This window comes from Hipposideros armiger, unplaced genomic scaffold (assembly GCF_001890085.2).
Source record: "Hipposideros armiger isolate ML-2016 unplaced genomic scaffold, ASM189008v1 scaffold_52, whole genome shotgun sequence".
Taxonomy (NCBI): Eukaryota; Metazoa; Chordata; class Mammalia; order Chiroptera; family Hipposideridae; genus Hipposideros; species Hipposideros armiger.
Window position 1 is genome coordinate 1,311,352 of NW_017731402.1, and position 18,365 is coordinate 1,329,716.

General features: G+C 35.9%; 1 protein-coding gene across 16 annotated transcripts in view; it reads right to left on the bottom strand.

Annotated features, from left to right (window-relative positions):
• The window catches only part of TCF4 (transcription factor 4), a 350,789-nt gene that overhangs the window by 330,362 nt on the left and 2,062 nt on the right, over positions 1–18,365 (bottom strand). For 5 of the 16 annotated variants that reach the window (XM_019640685.1, XM_019640667.1, XM_019640670.1 and 2 more), the window contains exons 2-3: positions 17,593–17,684; positions 15,808–15,880 (exon numbers count right to left, since the gene is read on the bottom strand). In XM_019640685.1, the coding sequence (XP_019496230.1) occupies positions 15,808–15,880; positions 17,593–17,664 (145 nt within the window). In that variant the 5' untranslated portion in view covers positions 17,665–17,684. Of the gene's footprint in view, positions 1–15,807; positions 15,881–16,253; positions 16,269–16,340; positions 16,357–16,600; positions 16,999–17,592; positions 17,685–18,365 lie in introns of those variants that run through there. The other 11 variants (XM_019640665.1, XM_019640660.1, XM_019640672.1 and 8 more) reach the window with 9 other exon arrangements.

Here is an 18,365-nt window from a genome sequence, read left to right on the forward strand (position 1 = left end):
ATTGTTTTTAAATAGACTACTAGATGAGAAAAACTTCCAATGATTTTGATCAAGGAAAATGCAAATAAAATCAGGAATGTAAAATGAAACTTAATCATAGAGTCAGCAGAGATTAAAAACTAATAAGGAAATACCATGAACAACTTTATAACAATCAATTTAAAAAGTTAAAATGGGAAAAATACATATCATATATATATATTTTATTCATATATACACTTTTCAAACTATCTGAAATAAAATAAAATTCTCATTCTCAATACCTAAAAATTTTTATCAGTGGTTTAAATCTTCTCACACGAGGCTCAGATAGTTATACAAACAAGCTTCACTTAATTTTAAGGAACAGATTATTTCAGCCTTATATAGACTCTTCCAGAGAAAACAGTATAAATATTCTCCTACTCATTTACCTTGTAGCCAAACCCAGACAAGGACAGTAAAAGAAGAAATATTATACACCAATCTTAGTTATAAACGCAGATGTAAAATACCAAGAAAATATTAGAAAACTAAGTCTAAGACATTATTATTAAAACAGTAATAAAAATACATCATGATCACATTAGTTTTATCCCAACAATGCAAAAGGAGTCCACCGAAGGGAAAATATAAATGTCACTCACAACATTAACACCTTAAAGGAGATTTTTAAAATCATAATTTCAATATATAGAGAAAAAACATTTTATATACATCAATATCACTCATGGTAAGATTCTTAGCAAAAATATATACTGAAGTAAACTTCGTTAATAAAATATCTACCATCATCACTATCAATAGTGGAAATCAGGAAATAGACAAGGATACCCATTATTGTTGCTTCTGTTCAACAAACAGTGTGCTTGAGTTCCCAAAAAGATTAAGACAACGGGGGAAAAAGGCCAGGTACAGGGGTTTGAAAAGAAAAACAACAAAATGGTCATTATTCACACATGATATGACCACCTATATGGAAAACTCTAAAGAAAATACAAAGACATTTTTGGAATTAATAAGAGAGTTTAACAACATGGCTGAATATGAAAATAAATATACGAAAATCAAGTGCATTTATATATACCAGCAACAAACAATTTGAATGTTTAAAATTTGAATATTGAATTTAAAAGAAAATACCATTAACATTAGCAACAACAGCAAAAAATAATAAGAATAAGGTACCTAAGAATAAAACATCAAAAGAAATGCACAACTTCATGGAGAAAATCATAAACTTTATTTTCAGATACCTAGAAAGACCTAGCTAGAAATGGAGAGATACATGAGTGGAGATAATAATTATTAAAAATGCATTAATTTTCCCCCAAAATGACCATTCGGTTCCATGCAACCTCAATAAAATCCTTAAATGGCTAATGAAAAATCTTGACAAGCTTAGTTTTAAATTTCTATGGAAGAACATAGGCCCCCCAAATAGCCAAAATTAAAATATATGCATATGGGACAAGAGAAGAGGAGGAAGGATTTTACCTACCAGACACCAAAATGTATTATGTAACATTATAATATGGTACTGAGACAAGAGTAGACAAACTGACCAGCAGATTAGAATAAAGGACTCAGAATGAAAGATCCTTAGTATTGTGGATACCTAAGAAAAGGATGGACTTTCCAATACATGAATGATTCGAGAACAGAGTATGAAGACATTTATGGAAACGTGGAATTGGACTCCTTCCCATTCTACAAAATCAGTCCCAACTGTATTAAAAACTTAAATACAGAAGTCAAAACTAAGAAATTCTTTTCAGAAGAAACATATAGGAGAAAATCTTTATGACCTTGGGGTACAGATGGATTTTTCCAACCATGACACAAACCATGAAAGGGCAAAGGAAAAAAATAATAATATGACTACATTAAATTTAAGGTCTTCTGTTCATCAAAACATACCATAAGGAGAGTAAAAAGACAGATCATAAAATAAGGGAAAGTATTTGTAGCATGTATGACAGGAGAAATTATTATCCAAAAATATGTCAAGAACACCTATAAATCAACAAGAGAAAAACCAACAACTCAATAGAAATTGAAAGGGAGGGAAGATTCCACAGAAGAACAGACGTAAATGATAAATAAATACATATAGAGATGCTCACCTCATTAATCATCAGAGAAATGCAAATGAAGTCCATAGCGAGATACATTTTAATCTCATACCCACTAGATTGATATATATTAAGAAATTTAAGAACACCAAAGGAGGTGGCAACAATGTGCACCATAGTAATATTTTATGCTGCTGGTGGGAGTGTAAACTGGTAACAAACTTTGGAAAACAATTTGGCACTATCTTGTCACGCTGAATATTCACATAACTCTATAACCTAGCAATTTTACTCATAGATATCTACCCTACATATATCAAAAGAGATGATGAAGCATGCATCAAGAGATGTTCGGAAAGTGTGCAGTTCCAAAAAAAAACAACAACAACAGAAATCGATTCAAAGGTTCGTTGACTGAAAAATGCATAAATAAATCGAGGCATATTCCCCAGCAGTGAAAATAAACATATGCCACATACAACACCATGGATGAATCTTAAATACATAATACTAAGTGAAAAAAATAAGTAGCACAAGACAATATAAGAAGGATGCCATTTTTATAATCCTCCATCAAGTAAAACCAAGCAACATATTGTTTAGGGATACATACACAACACATGTCATACACATGTCATACAAGCATGTCATACAACTACTTAAAAATATAGACTATTTACCCCTGGCAGGAAAGATGGAAGAATGTGGGAAAGAAGGTACCCACAAGCAGAAGCAAAGGTTCTGATATTACTCTAGTTCTTACACTGACTGGCGAGTCTGCGGGTCTTCACGCTATTATTAAGCTTCATAATTTACATACGTTACATGTATTATTTTGTAGGTGTCAAACATTACAAGATAAAATATGTTTGGAAATACTTGGTTGGGGTTAGACTTAAAATAAAAAGCATATGGGAGGAAGGGATACAAAAGCAGCCAATGTAGACGATAACTAGCAAAACTCTTGCTATAAAGGATGGCAATAAAAAGGGCTGTGGTCAGAGGGGGATGCGAACGAGAGGGAGAGTTTTTATTTGATATGTTCCCTTTTTGTTTTGTTTTTAATCATGAAATATTTCAAGCATAGCGTTCTCAACCATAACATTCTACCATTTTTTCCATAAATAAATAAATAAAACAAACAAACATTGCAGGTACTGTTGAAACACTCTGTGTGTCTCCCCACCCTGAAAGGAAGGTAATTATATTTCACTTTATTTTTTAACTGAGCATTACTAACACATGCCTAGATGCTACAGGAATTCTCCAAGAGGCAGGCACAACACATGAGTGCTCTCTGCTGACATTAATATTACCCCACTAACTAACTCACCAGCAGTCAGGCAAATGCCTGACGGAGCTCTCTGCTCAGTGCAGAAGGTCCTATGCCTCTCTTTTCAGCACCTTCTGATGAAGACACGGAGCTCCTGGGTCATAGAGCCAAGTGTTACTCACTGGCATAGAGATCAGGATCCAACCCCTACCCACAGTACTACCCCAATGCTCTAACTAGCTGGAGAGAGAGAGAGAGAGAGAGAGAGAGAGAGAGAGAGAGAGAGAGAGAGAGAAAACAATCATTTTTCTTCAACTTGAAGAGAAAATATACTGCAGCAAGGATGGCAATATTTTTCCTGACTAAAATGAACTAACAAACATACTGGTTTGAGAGGTGATTCTCAATAGTAACCAGTAAGATGAATGAGAAAACGGAGGGGAAGGAGAGGAAGGGAAGGCAAAGAAAGAGTGAGAAGGTCAGAGTGAAGAAGGGAGGCCACCTTTAGAAAAGAGCACGGCGGGATACTATCTGGGATGTGTAAAAATGGGAAGCTTCATTTTGTTCCTAATCAGAAGTTAGATCATTTTCCCCCACGGGCCACCTCAGAAAAAACACAATCAAATAATAGTGCTTTGACGTCAGACAGAATGCCACACACATCAAACCACCCTCCTGAAGTTCACCAACAAATATTGTGGGTTTTTCTAGCTGATACCTGACTGCAGGTATTCAACGAATTCAACAGGTTGAACTAACCCATCATGTTTACTGGTAATAAGAACAGGAGCTGTAGGGAGCCTAAATGGTGCGTACTTACTGAAGACCATTAAATAAGAGCACCTCTCGCCTGGGTCTCCCACTTCCACCTCTGTACCCTCTCACAACAGCATTGCAAAAATCAATCTACCACTTTTCTCAGAAAATAAAAATCACTCCAATGGTGCTTGGTTGCTAAAAAGGCAGTGGGTATTACATGGTAGCTGAACTAGGTCTCAGTTACTGTTAAAAGGTATAAAGAATAGCAGGTTCTCAAGTATTAAAGTTATACGAAGTTTCACAAAAATACGCCCACAATGAATGTTCCCCGGTGGGCTCAAGTTACAGATTTCAAATAGGACTCTCGTTAATTCTCAACCTCACCACCCACACTGTGGGACCAGCAAGTCCGTCTCTCACCTGAATTTCTGCAGAAGCCTCACAACTGGTTTGGGTCACCCACACCAACTACCCTTGAGGTCTGTGCTGCAGGCTGCAGCCAGTGTTCCCAGGCACAAAGTCATGGGCAGCACACTGCCAAGACTCCCTATTGCTCAGCCTCACTTGATCTGGCCCCTACTCTCCGCCATGCCCTAGCCCCTTCCCAAACACCACGCCCCACTCTCTCTGCCTGGGACCTACCCTCCCAGCCCATGTCACCCTCCCTTCATCTGTCAGGCCTCAGTTCAGGTGTGCCAGCCTCAAACTTACCTAATGCCACACACCTCTCAAACGTAGGACTTGACATTTTTTGGGGTTGATTATTCAGTGAACGTGTGCTGCCTACGTTTAGTCCATGCAGGGACGTATCTGCCTTGCTCATCATTTTGCCTCTAGCATTTAGCATAGTCTTGACACATGGTAGAGGCTCAATAAATAATTACTGAATTTTAAAAGTAAATAATTTTTCTGCATATAAATTTAAAAATAAATATAAAAACTCAAGTGTGGGACCAAAAAGATAAACGTACATATCTAGTGCCCTTGAAGTGAGTACTACTAACTATTAATCCAAATTTTTCATTTCTGCTCAAAAAGAACAAATGGAACATAATTGTCATTCCTCCCAAAGAGCCTCTGGTATTAATGTGAGAGAACATTCATAACAATACTCTTCAAGGTCCAATTTCCATAACCGTTCAAATCCAGTCTCCTTCCTTTATACTCATGTAGACGTACACATGTATAGATTCTAGGAGTTCTATGTTTCAGTGGGAAATATGAGGTCTGCACTTAGTTATATTTGAAAAGTATATTTTAAAGAAGTCTAACTCTTTATTTCAGCATCACTCATTTTAAAAGTACTTTCCTACTGAATCACATAGAACTTTTACTCAACTACAGCAATCCCATGCTCCAACTGCAATGCTAAAGTGGAAATTTTTTCTTCTTTATATCACCATAGTATCTAGCACTGTAACTGTGTTGGCTCTCAAAAAACGTCTATTGAATGAATGAGTGAATGAATGAACAAATGAATATATGAAAATGACTAACTCTTAATAATTCAGTTGTTACCTCAATGAAATATATCGGGGGTGCCAAAAAGAAATGTATACACATGACTTGCGTATTCATCTTTTGTTATTGGTATATATTGAGTATTACAATTTTAATACAGTTTTTTTTTTCTTTCTTAAAATGTGTATACATTTTTTTTGGCACCCTCTGCATTCACACTGAAAAAAAATCGGATGTGCATTCACTCCTTTCATGTTTCTGAGTTTTTGACATTCTTTTTAAACAATCAGGCCTTAAACAACAGTGGAATTTTTAAAGTAAAATTAATTAATTAATTAATTAAAATAATTCTAAATTATTTCTCATCTTATCCAATTCTACCAAGATTATTAAGGAGCAAAGTATAGAATGCCTGCCAAAGTGGGACAATGCAAATGTACACCTCATTTAAAAGAGAAATAGTTCTACATGGGCTGAAAAGACAAACTGAAGAATGGATAGAGGTTAGCAAAATGAGGGGAAATTAGGGGGCCAAAGAAAATTAACCTTGTGGCTCAAAGTAGCTAGATGAAGAATCACAGTGCCCACAAGAGAACAGAAAAGCACTCAATGGTTTGGGACACCGCTCAGTAGACAATGATGTTCAAGAAGGCACATGACTAAGAACTATCATTCAAACAAGAATTGAAATTGATGTTGTCATAAATCCCTTATTTTTGAAAATGAAGAAAAAGTTTTGGGAATACATAAGTTTGTAACTGACATTTTTTTTAAATGGGTCCAAAATATTCTCTTTTTCATAAAAATCTTGTTTATACTCTGCAGCGAACACAATCATTCATTAATATATTCTTTCTAAGCCTGTTTCAGCCATCAGTTGAATTATCGGCTTCTTGTGGAAACTGGAAGCTTGTGCCACATTGAAATACTTGGAGGTCACAGATAGAAAGACACCTTCATCTGAACTCATCCATTTTTGAGGAGAGGATGGTATTTATATATTTTTTTCCTATTTGTTATGGAATCACAATAGATTTTATCCAAAGGTCTCTGTGACTATTACATAGTGTTCTTATAAACATTAAGTGTTGCTTAAAGCTACAGTATATTTGAGAACATTTTAAAAATGCATTTCCAAATGTATTATATGACAGTAATAACTACTACATTTCCCTGCTAGCTTTTGAAACAAAAGATGTGGCATGGATAATGGTGATGGCATTGATTACAATAAAAATTGTAAGGATGAGCTCTTGCAATCTGAAAATATTTTTAAGTATAGTATAAAACTTCTTGAAGTGTACTGAAGAGTTTCAATTTTTTTTTTCAGTTTTAAGATGCAGGCTTTGAGATTCTACTATTTTGTCAACGTGACACCGCTATTTAGCAGCAAACACTGCAAAAGAATCTAGATTTCCAGAGTTCAGTGAAATAAATACTTTTCTCCGAAGTAGTTACCGTTTTGGCTCAATGAAATTTCCACTGCTAAATGATATACTAGGAAGAGTCTGGAACTGGGAACATTAAAAACCTTGATTTCCATCCTGACACTACCATTAAAAACATCCAAGTCCATTTTGGGAAGGAACTGGATTTCAATATCTAACAACCCCAGCCCCCAAGGAAATCCCAAAATCACAAAAAGTTTTTTAAAAGGCGCCTAAGTCAGGAGTGTTTGTCTGGAAGTCAGTGCAGGTGCCTACACGAGAGCTGGCTCCATTGCAGAGCTGAGGAGCCTCTTTGTGGGCGCTCTCTGTAACCGGCCTTTCTCCGTGCCTACTCCAGAGCGATCTTCATATAACATGCACAGTTCCAACATCCCCATGTCAAAATCCTACCCCTCCCCTTCAAGGATCAGAGTCCATTTGTCCATGAGGCTTTCGTTATTAATTTCCCCTAGCAAAACCTAAGTGTCCTCTATGTGGTGTGACTGTTAACAGAGGGATTTGAACACAGCAAGTACTACAAATACATAAAAATTATGACAGGGAGACAAATAAGGAGCGCGGTAGACACAAACAACATTCTATCTCCATTGTCTACACATTAAAACCCAAAGGGGCAAAACTGAAGTTAGGCCACAAGTCCCCAGGCTGTGATATAAACACATAAATATACCTTTCTACACCATTCACTATCTATTTTTACTCATTGAAGTGGGTGTAAAAGTAATTACTGACCAGGTACGTCCACCCACGGTTTTCAAGTCTTGTACTTGAGCATTTCACACATTATGTATGAAGCCTGGAGTGTCCGGAGCCATCATTTCAATACTCTCCTTCATAGAAGCTGGGTTCTTTCCTAGTCTAATGGTCTCTAAATATCTTCTATTTAAGATGTGACTTGAGAAATTTGAGATGAAAAACCTTCCATTTGGATGCCTTGCAATTTAGCTAAGTACCCCAAAAGGGAATGTTTAAATTAATGGAAGATTAAAGCAAGGAGGGACGTTCTAAAAGGTATTTTGCAATGGGGCTTTGTCACCACCTTCTCTGTTTTATTGGAAAAATAGTCTTTTCCCGGGAGCTAAAAGTTTATATGCCAACCATCGGTCCAGTTTAACTACTCAGAGTAAGAAATGTCAGGGCAGAAAAAAAGTTTGTAATGGAAATGCTGACATGCCATGAAGAGGCACAAGCAGGTGCTCCTGTAACCCAGGGTCATAATTCAATCAAGCTGTATTTTGACGTCATCTGCTACAGAAAAAAGCCAAATGGTTTATGAACAGCACCAGAACCCCTGAGATGAAATCACAGCCCCGATATTTAATCACAGGTCTTACTGTGTTATTTTTAATAACACAATACATTTTAACAGTTATTCGTCAACTGCCTCAGCCAAATTAGAACACGTGATGACAAGCGAGCTGGATTATGATGTCCATCTCTCAATCTGAATTGTTATTTTTTCAGAAATGGTAGATTAGACAAGTTTTCCTCTTCTTAAAAAACATGCAGTTGGTACCAACGGATTGAGTCCAAACCTTAATTAAAAGCAGCATGGGGTCCCTAACCAGCGGGTTAGGACATCTGTATTTGTGTCCTATTAGAGCCAGATAACCAACTGTATGATTTAGGCAAAAGACATTTCACCCTCCCAGACCTTGGCTGTCTACCTAAAAAATAATAGAGCATGCATCTCTACAATCTCCCATAAATGTAAGTTTCTATAAATTATTTACCTGAAAAACAATATTGTGTAGTTTCTTTGGGATTCCCTGAGGACCTAAGTGCACAATTTTTATAGCTAAAAAGTTGATAAATGTTTTAGTGCAATTAAAATCCCTCCGATCAAAGAGGCATTCTAGTATCTGAAGATTTGTTAGCTCAAATTTTTAGAGGCAACATCAGCACCAGCAAATGAAACAGGTTCTGTAAAAAAGTAATGTACAAATACTGCTGAACACACCGCTGAACGTGTGAAGGCTTGTTTGCAAAACAAATCAATACAGGCACATCCAACAATGGATTGCAGTTAATAAACTACATATAGTGATTACCACCAATGGCAGTCTAGAAAGTCATTCATTAAATGTTAATTGTCACACAAAAGTACAAAAGCATCCACTGGAACAATAGTGTAGCTGTACCTTTAAATACAATACTTTCTTAGAGCCCTGAAATTTACCCATATAAACTGATTTTAAACACACCTGGGTATTTGATATGCTGATTAACTGGGCCTTATTTATTTTCAAAATGAAAGTAAACGTGGCAACCTTTTTCAACACTTATATCTGTGAGTCTGATATATACAGAGGGTGTGTTATGGGTGCCCAAAAAATGTGTACACATTTTAAGAAAGGAAAAAACTGGATTAAAATTACGCTGATGGTAACCACTTTGAGCACCTCTTGTAACTGTGGAAGTCCAACATGACTTGTATTCATCTTTTGTTATCGGTATGTATGAGTATTATAATTTTAAACCAGTTTTTTCCTTTCTTAAAATCTGTATACATTTTTTGGGCACCATCTGTATATATAACTTATAACAAAGTGTTACCAATCATCTCTAAATATTAAATTACTACTTCTGTCTCTCTCATAAACATTAAGAGACATATGGTTCAAAAGTGCCCACCTGAAACTCATGTGCATACTTTAATTGCTGAATCTAAGTAGGCTCACAGATTTAAAAATTGTATAACCCATGTGTAAGCTTATAAACTTGGCGGTCAATTTTAAAAATTTTATTCAGAGTAATAGGAAGCCAGTAACAAAAGTAACCTTAAAAAAAATAAGAAAAAGGGATAAAAACCTATGATGTGCTTTACTTTCTCTAGTACTTAACACTATCTAACCAACTTAGAAGAACACCTGGTCATACAAAATAGCTCATAAGATACACACAATAAGTAAGGGCGGGATTTTTTCTGTTTTTACCTAGCTTCCTTTCGATGCTATTCTGGGCAAAATCTGACTTACTATATATATAGATATACATTCTAAAGGTTTGGCCAAGAACATTTTGGTTTAAGACTTGTAAACTGAAGAACATTTCAAAACACACCATGTTCCTTATTAGGCATCTTAAGATCTGTTATCTTGGCTTATGGGAACAGATCTAAATAGCATCATAATATTAAACATTGAAAATCACAGGCCTGGGGCCACCAGGACTCAACTCTAGACCTTGGACGAGGTTGCAAACTTCCAATATAAAATGTAGTTTACCATTAGGAGTAAATGTTTGATCTGTAAAGCTTACAAAATTACTTTGTTTATCATAGCAGATGAAAGCAAAAAGGAATAATTTTAAGCTCAAAACAAAACTGTTTATATGACAGTCTTTACTGCTTCATGATTCTAAGCATTTAAGACAGATTCGAGCAATTAACAGCATAAACTTTCATTACATAGTTCTATTATATATGTTTATGTGACTTAGCTGTTCATCTGTTATTTAAGTGATTTCCTCATTACAATAGTAGGGTAAAGATAATTTGCTGATGCTGTCAAAAATGTTAAACATTTCAGTCTCAACAGATCTTAGATCCCCACGTTTGTTTAATGCATTTTATTTACTTAAGTCAGTGTCAAATAGAGTACTGCTTCTTCCTTCTGAATTTAGAAAATGTAACATTTTAAGCACATGTCTGGTAATAGACATATCAAAACTTCAATACTGCTTATTTTAGTGATGCTGATAGAATTTAGGATTATTGTTCTTGGATATTAAGTTTCAAAGATCTAACAATGAACTGCAAAACTTCTTTTACAGTTAAAGAAAGGCATCTTTATTTTTTTAGATATTAACAAAGCAGTCTTTGTCACCTCAGCTTTTGGTTTGATAAGGTACATAAAAGTAACTGAAAACAAAATATTTTCACTACCACCCATGTAGATTGTCAATTTGCAGTTCAACAAAAGCACAACTTTGAAAACATCTACTGTATTTTCCTTGTAACAACGATAATAATAAAAGAGAGACACACTAAGTCACACTGAAACCCAACATAAATTAAAAGGCTCACTAATTTGGGTACTCAGACAGGAAAAATAATGGTCATGGTTTATATCATTATCTTAAATATGTTTTTAAATTTTTCTTTTCTACTCTAAAGATCAGGAATAATATTGCACGTCAAACCTCAATAATATATTTTATCCCTATATAATCCTGAAAAAATAAGCCAGACCTGACCGTGTGTGTGTGTGTGTGTGTGTGTGTGTGTGTGTGTGTGTGTGTGTGTATGTGTGAAAGGATACTGAGCTAGGCAGCCCTGGGTTTAAAACCCAATTCATTACTATTATAGCTGCCTTGAGAGCGAGCTGTTTAACAACATCTCTGAATCTCAGTTTCCTCATCTATGAATTGAGCATGGTAACACTTGCATCTCACTGGGCTCTTGTGAGGATTAAAAAAATACACTAAATGTAAGGTGCCTAGCACATACCACTTGGCCTATTAAGGAGCACTTTAATTTTGTCAGTGTCATGCACATCCGCACCCTATTGTTCAATCTACCATCTTGCAAATAGTCACAGTGGGAATCAGGCAAAAGAAAATGATCAATAAGCCAAAATTCAGTTCCAAACCTTAAAAATCAGTCAAAGGGCATGTGCACATGCAGAAGCATTCGTATGCACAAGTATCAGCATACTGATCCTGATACTCTATTATGCAATACAAAGTACAGGAAAACATAGTAGTGAAACCAGTGTCATTCCAATAGAGGATTTGCAGGGCCAAAGAGAATTAACAGATCAAAACTTGTTTTTTAAAAAATAGCAAATAAAGGCACAGAAGCCTTAATGTGGGCCTCAGTTTTCTTTGGCTATACAAAGAAGGCCCTGGGCTGTATATTTCTAAGGGGTTTCTATTCCCCAAATTCTATGATTCTAACATAATGTGTTTAATACTTCACTTATTTTTTAACCTATTAAATTACTCTGTTCTTTACAAAAAGCCACATAACCATTATGATTTGTGCTGTAATAGTAAGGCTGTTTAAAAACACTCTCTCTCTCTCTCTCTCTCTCTCTCTCTCTCTCTCTCTCTCTCTCTCTCTCCCTTAAATAACTCTCCTCAACAAATACCTTTAAGGAGACATCAATTTTTTTTCATGCCATAACCATGAATTCAAACTGGTACAGATGGAAATTAACTCAAGAAGCTGACCATTTGAATTTTCTCTGTGATGTAGTACTGCCCATTGAATTATCTTTCTCACTGAATTGACTAAAATTGATGTGTCCACTTTGGTGCCATGTGGATAAAGGTTAACTAACTTGCATGAACACCAAGAAATGTTTTTCCTCTTCCAAAAATGACTACTCCAGGGATGTGGTGTATTTTACTACTGCTCTTAATTGTTCAAACATCCATTCGTTTGGCAATCTTTAACAAATGCTGAACACCTAAGTAAAACTAAACAGTTACAGAGGAAAAAGCACAACTTTTAAACTAAGGGAGGGAGATGTAGTATCCGTCATAGACTAACTGTAAATATATGTAACAGATGTGACAAGGGCTGTGCTTCAATATACATCATTTTAGTGGCCCAAGTTTAAAACTACTTTTTAAAAAGATGCTAAAGCTGGTATATTTATCTTTTCCTTAGAAAAGATTCAAAGGTAACCAAATAAACAGTATGTTTCGTTATATTAGAAAATTAAGCCCCTGTTCATCAATAAATTATAGACTCCAGGTGCATTTTTTTTTCTTTTGTTAACTCTGCCATCCTACGTTTTAATGAGAATAATTTTCCAATTATCCAGGCATGTGGATGCTTTTAGTTTGTTTTAAGATCAATGATATAACGGATATTAAATCCCTTTGTATAAGCTACCATATGGGTTACAACTATTTCTTAAAAATAATTCCAGAGCCCACCAATCTCCCTGTTAAGGTCATCGCAGCTCTGAACTATCATGGCTGAATTGTTTTAGTGCTCTCTGCTGAACACCTGCAAACATCAAACAAAAACTGCTGGTCCTTTCCTGGGTTGACAAAAGCCTTTCATGTGAAAAATGCTCCCTGGGAATGTCAGGCTGTAGCTCAGGTTACATTCCATTCTCCCTAGCAGCCTCCCCATTTCTTAAGGTGATAGGAAAAACCATGTTTGTGAAATGAAAGATTAAAGGGAATATGGCCACACTTTATTTAAATTCTCACATTGCAAATCACGAAGGAGCATCCTATATTCATGGAATCCAAAGCTGTTGGGAACTTTAAGCATGAAACATTACCATGCCTCACTGAAAAAATAGAGCTGGTTTTTAAAATATGAACAGTTTACTTATAGTTTGGATCTTTTTTTTTCCTGGACCCAAGTTTCAAAACTACTCATGAAAGTGACATCTGAATCCACTCAAGACAACGGATATTAACATGAAGTAAATTTAGAAAATTATTTCTCTGTCCAAAGTTACCTAGTTCATCTTTCCAGTTAAAGGGCAAAATGCAGTTTTCCTGATTTTTTTTATTTGTTATGCTTTAAAAAGAATTTATCTCTGTGGATACAGTCTTTATTTTATTGAGTGGAGATATAAGCCATTTTCTTCACTAATAGCCCTGTGTTAAAATATGTCTTGAATAGATGAGAAAAACCAACACTCCAAACTGTGCCCTATGTATTTTCATGACCATCATACTGCATTGTATGACTATCTTGCATTTTCAATCCAGCAGCCTGAACAAAACAGCCACTATACTTTTTACCCTTACAAGTAAACACTTGAGCCTGAAAACTACACCTGTGGTACAATGTAACCATTTAACACCTTAAAAATAATTACAGCATCTTCATTAGAAATACCACAACATGTCTCACTAAGATGAAGTCTAAGTTTATGTATGCATGTATGTATATGTGTATGTGTGTTGTGTATGTGTGTACACACACATACACACAGTTGTCTTAAGAACTGTATAAGTTTCAATATATGATCACTTACCAAAATGCATCAATACGTATTTATATTTATCCAGCCTCTATTCCCTGTGAACATTTAAAACACCATAGCAAGGACTTGATTTAAATGTGAACATAAAAAAGGGACCAGATAGATACACAGTTGCTTTTAAAATGTACCACAATTTCATGCTTCTAAATCACCTCACCTTATTAAACCACACCTAAACTGATACACTTAAGTTACTCCAAATGTGTCAATTTTTACAAATTGCAAAAGAGTAGTTTGCACTGACTGAGAGCAGTCTATCTCTGTACCTTTCTGACATAATCTACTTTTAAATTTAAACTAAATACACATTTTCTTAAGTAAAGTCATGAAGAAAATTACTGTCAGATAAAGTTAGCTACTGTTTGGATACTGTCTAACATGAAAAATTAATTTGCCTACAAGAGACACTTGTACTTATCTTTACTTCAAAGCTGTGTAGAAAATACAGAAATTTTGAAGATATAATACTAATACCAAAAAAAAAAAAAAAAAAAGGCCCTAAATGGAAACTATAACAGGGTCTAGGACAGTAAAACACAAACATATGATCAATAGTACTTTAATCAAAGTGGACCCCCAGAAAATAAAAAAAAAGTAAAATATAACTATAGAAGCCATCTCATATTTCATAAATCAAGTTATAGAGACAAAACTTCCCTTAGACTAATGGGGGCCAGAAGAAGGAGAAGTAACTTATTTGGAAATGAGCAATTTTTAAAAGCCATTAATTTTTTAAAAACATACCAATTACACAAATCACAAAGGTGAACAGACTTCTTTCATTGCTACAAAAATTGAGAGATGTGAAATTATATTCAATGGTTAGCAGACAATTCGACTGGCATCTTACAGCTAAAAAATGTCAACATTTACCAGTCTGACTTAAGAATAGCACTCTGTCTAATGTACTGTTATGTACCACTGCCAGAACTAAAACACTGCAGCTGTTTAACTAGCATAAATGGATTTAAGCCTTGAACCTAAAGAATTAGCAGGCAGCAATGTATGCCTCCTTCTGATATGAAATTGATTGGACAAAACAACAAATACATTTTCAATAAATGCATTTTCAGTTTTCATTTTTAATAAAAGACCCTCACAGAGGCCCCTATTAAAACTCCTCCTTAGATGCCAGATAATCATTGCGCACCAGTTTCCTTTGTGAATAGCGCTAACGTCTTTTTTAAGCATCACCCAAAGACCTTTCATTTATAAAATGGGAAAGTCCTTCCCAATTTGCAACTTTAAATATAGCAAAAATTCACTGCACATGTAAATACACAGAGAAAAGAAACAGCTAAAGCAACAGAAAAGATATTTTAAATATAAATGAATTGATATTTAGCTGTCAGATTAGCATGAGGTTATTTATAACTATGGTCTACTATGCAGCATTCATCTGCAAAACTAAGGCTAATTTCCTGAAAAGGGTTAATTATACATAGTAGCTAATAAAATTGATATTATTTACAAGGGGTCTTCCCTTTTTATGAAAGTTAGATTTTCCCCTCTATTTTCAAATGGGGAACATTAATTTATTCCCCCATGTTAACATGGGCCTTATCTTCATATTTTTTATTACAACTGTATTAGAAAATTGCTTTTAAATTAAGTGATGGAATTCTGAAATAGTGTCCTTGATTTTTTTAAAAAAAAAGACCTAATTTTAATTTTGCAAAAGATGACATTTTGTGTAAGTTATACCACTGATAGATAATGAAATAACCATATCATTACAGGCTAAAATGGCAATGACTTTTTCAGAACATTTCAACAGAGCCAAAAATATACAATGAGTGAATAAACAGCTATGAACATTTAACTACACACTAAGAAATCAATTTACATACTTGAGCCAGTAAAATGTCCACTCGCCAAAGAAGTTGGTCCATTTTTCCCACTGCTCACAGGAGGCGAAAACATCTAAAAGAAACAAAGAAATATTACTGTTGAAAAGGAGACATTTGTGCCTTCAGAGTTCGTCAAAGATCTTTCATGCTCTCACCATATAACTTAGAGTTTATGCTAAGGACTTCTTTTAGTAAAATACATCACCATCCAACTTAAAATTGAAACAGGCACAACATTACCAATCACCTCCCTCTGCCCCCATTACCACTGCTCCTTTCTTTTTCCTCAGGTTCATTAGATTGCCAGTGTTAATTAGGCAGCGACACTACATTTTAGACATAGTTCCCACAATGCTATCAAGATTGTTTGGAGGGCCAGCAGCCTCTCTAGAAAACACTAGTTTTACAAAGGAGAAGAAAAAAGTTGTTTGTTTTATATTGAAAACCTTGGCCATAAACGTGGCAATGTCCATTTCCATCCCGTATAGGATTTGCCTGTTATATGTGAACCCAAATAAAAATAAAAGTGCCACCTGCACTAAATTCTCATTTTGTCTCTAACATGAGAGCAATTTGAAGCAAGACACTCTCACTCTCTCACTCTCTCTCTCTTTCTCTCTCTCTATCTCTCTCTCTCTCTCTCTCTCTCTCTCTCTCTCTCTCTCAAAATCTCTCTCGCTCTCTCGCTCTCTCGCGCTCTCTCTCTCTCTCTCTCACTCCCTCTCTCTCCAGCATTTATTTCGACCCTAATTGGTTTCCCTCTTCTTCCACATATCTAGTGGATAATGCGCACCTTCCCTGGGTCAGAGCCTGCAAAAAGCAAAGGAACGAATGGAGAAAGTGCAGCAAGCAGAAAGGGGCTACAAAGCTGCCTCGAGCTATGTTTCCTGGCAAAACTTCCGAAAGCCATTTTTCTCCAAAAGGTCTAGAAGAGCAGCAGCAGCAGCGGCAGCAGCAGCGGCAGCAGCGGCAGCAGCAGTAGCAGCGGCGGCGGCAGCAACATGACAAGAGCCCCACTTAGAAGGCGGTTTGGATTTTATTTATGTGTTTTTTGTGGATTCTTTTTATTTTGCTTTGCAAATGCATCTTACCCCAAACTCATCTGACAATTAGCAATGAATTCATTCCCCTGACATGTCTGAGGCTTGGTTTGGGAGAGGGAAGCAAAGGGATGGAGAAGGACCAAGTACAGCTGTAAAACTCCACAAGTGTGTAAGTTCTGCTTTGTACTGATCTCATAACTAAGCAATTTACAAAAACAGTCAAAAGGGTTCTTAAGAATGTATGCTCAATATGTCCATAGGAGTTTTCAAAATCCCAGGAAAAGAGGTAACTATAGGTTTTACTAATCCAAAGCATCATCAGTTTAAAACTTTAAAAGACACTGGTCTCCTCTATTTTTTCTTTTCCATTTCCAGAAAAAAAACAGAGTAGTGCGAAAAGTATCAGTACTCTCAGTGTTCAGATAAGGCCAAGTTTTAGGGGTGATTTGCCATTTTCAGGGTGTCTTTTTCCTTTCCATTGGGGTGAAATTCCATTATTGGGGGGAGGTGGGTAGGAAAGTCAAGGCAAGTTATTGCCTGAAAAAAAGCCTGAATCTTCCATCATACCCCAAACTGTAGTTTAAAACTTATTTTTAAAAAAACCTTCATTTTACCAAGGATTCGGCCAATTAAAATTTAATTCTGTCCTTTAGATTACTATTGGTTTCTAGCTAAATGTTGGGGTTTTTTGTTTTGTTTTGGTTTTTCACAGCTGTTGTTAGTTTCCACCGTTCTTTCTTACCGCACTGAAATCCAGTAAATCACTCAGCTCTTTGTCCGTCCCTAAGGCAGCCATTCGCTGTTGGTGATGCATTTTAGCAAAATCACACAAACCTAGAAACATGGAAATAACCGCAATCAGAAAATCCAGTCCCAATCCTTGGAGAAAACACAATCGGATTTTTGGAGACTGGGGGAGTGGGGGTGGGGATGCGGGGGCGGGAGGGATTAAGGTGAAAGGAGGGAGGGATGGCAGAGTTGTTTTGTTTTGTTTTTATGATGGAATAGGCAGCAATAGCAAAAAAAATTTTTAAAAAGCGATATTGATACTGTGTTTCCAAAGAGACGATCAAAACTGGTAACATCCACTATAAAACCAAATCCAGGAAGGGAAAAAAAAAAAAGCCGCTCTTCAGCGCATCATTTTATGCAACAGGAGGTAGAGCGAGAAATGAATGGATCACAGAGAAAAGAGAAACTACTCGGAACACTCCAGTCTCAACTTTCCCCCCCCTCCATCCCCCCCCCCACACACTCACACACGCGCACACACGCAATGCACACACACACCACTCCCCCCTGCATTTCAAAGTAGCTATAAAGAAATTAAAGATGAGCGTCTCTGGAGTGAAAACACGTCCGAAGGGGGAGGGGTGACAGGGTCGGAGAAAGGTGGGGGGAGCAGAGTGGAGGGTCGGGTCCTGTAATTGTCCAGCACCCTAATTTATGAAAGAAAGGATTGTAAAAATAAAAGTCAGGCCCTTGGCAAAGTCATAGGTCCCTCCAAGTGGCATT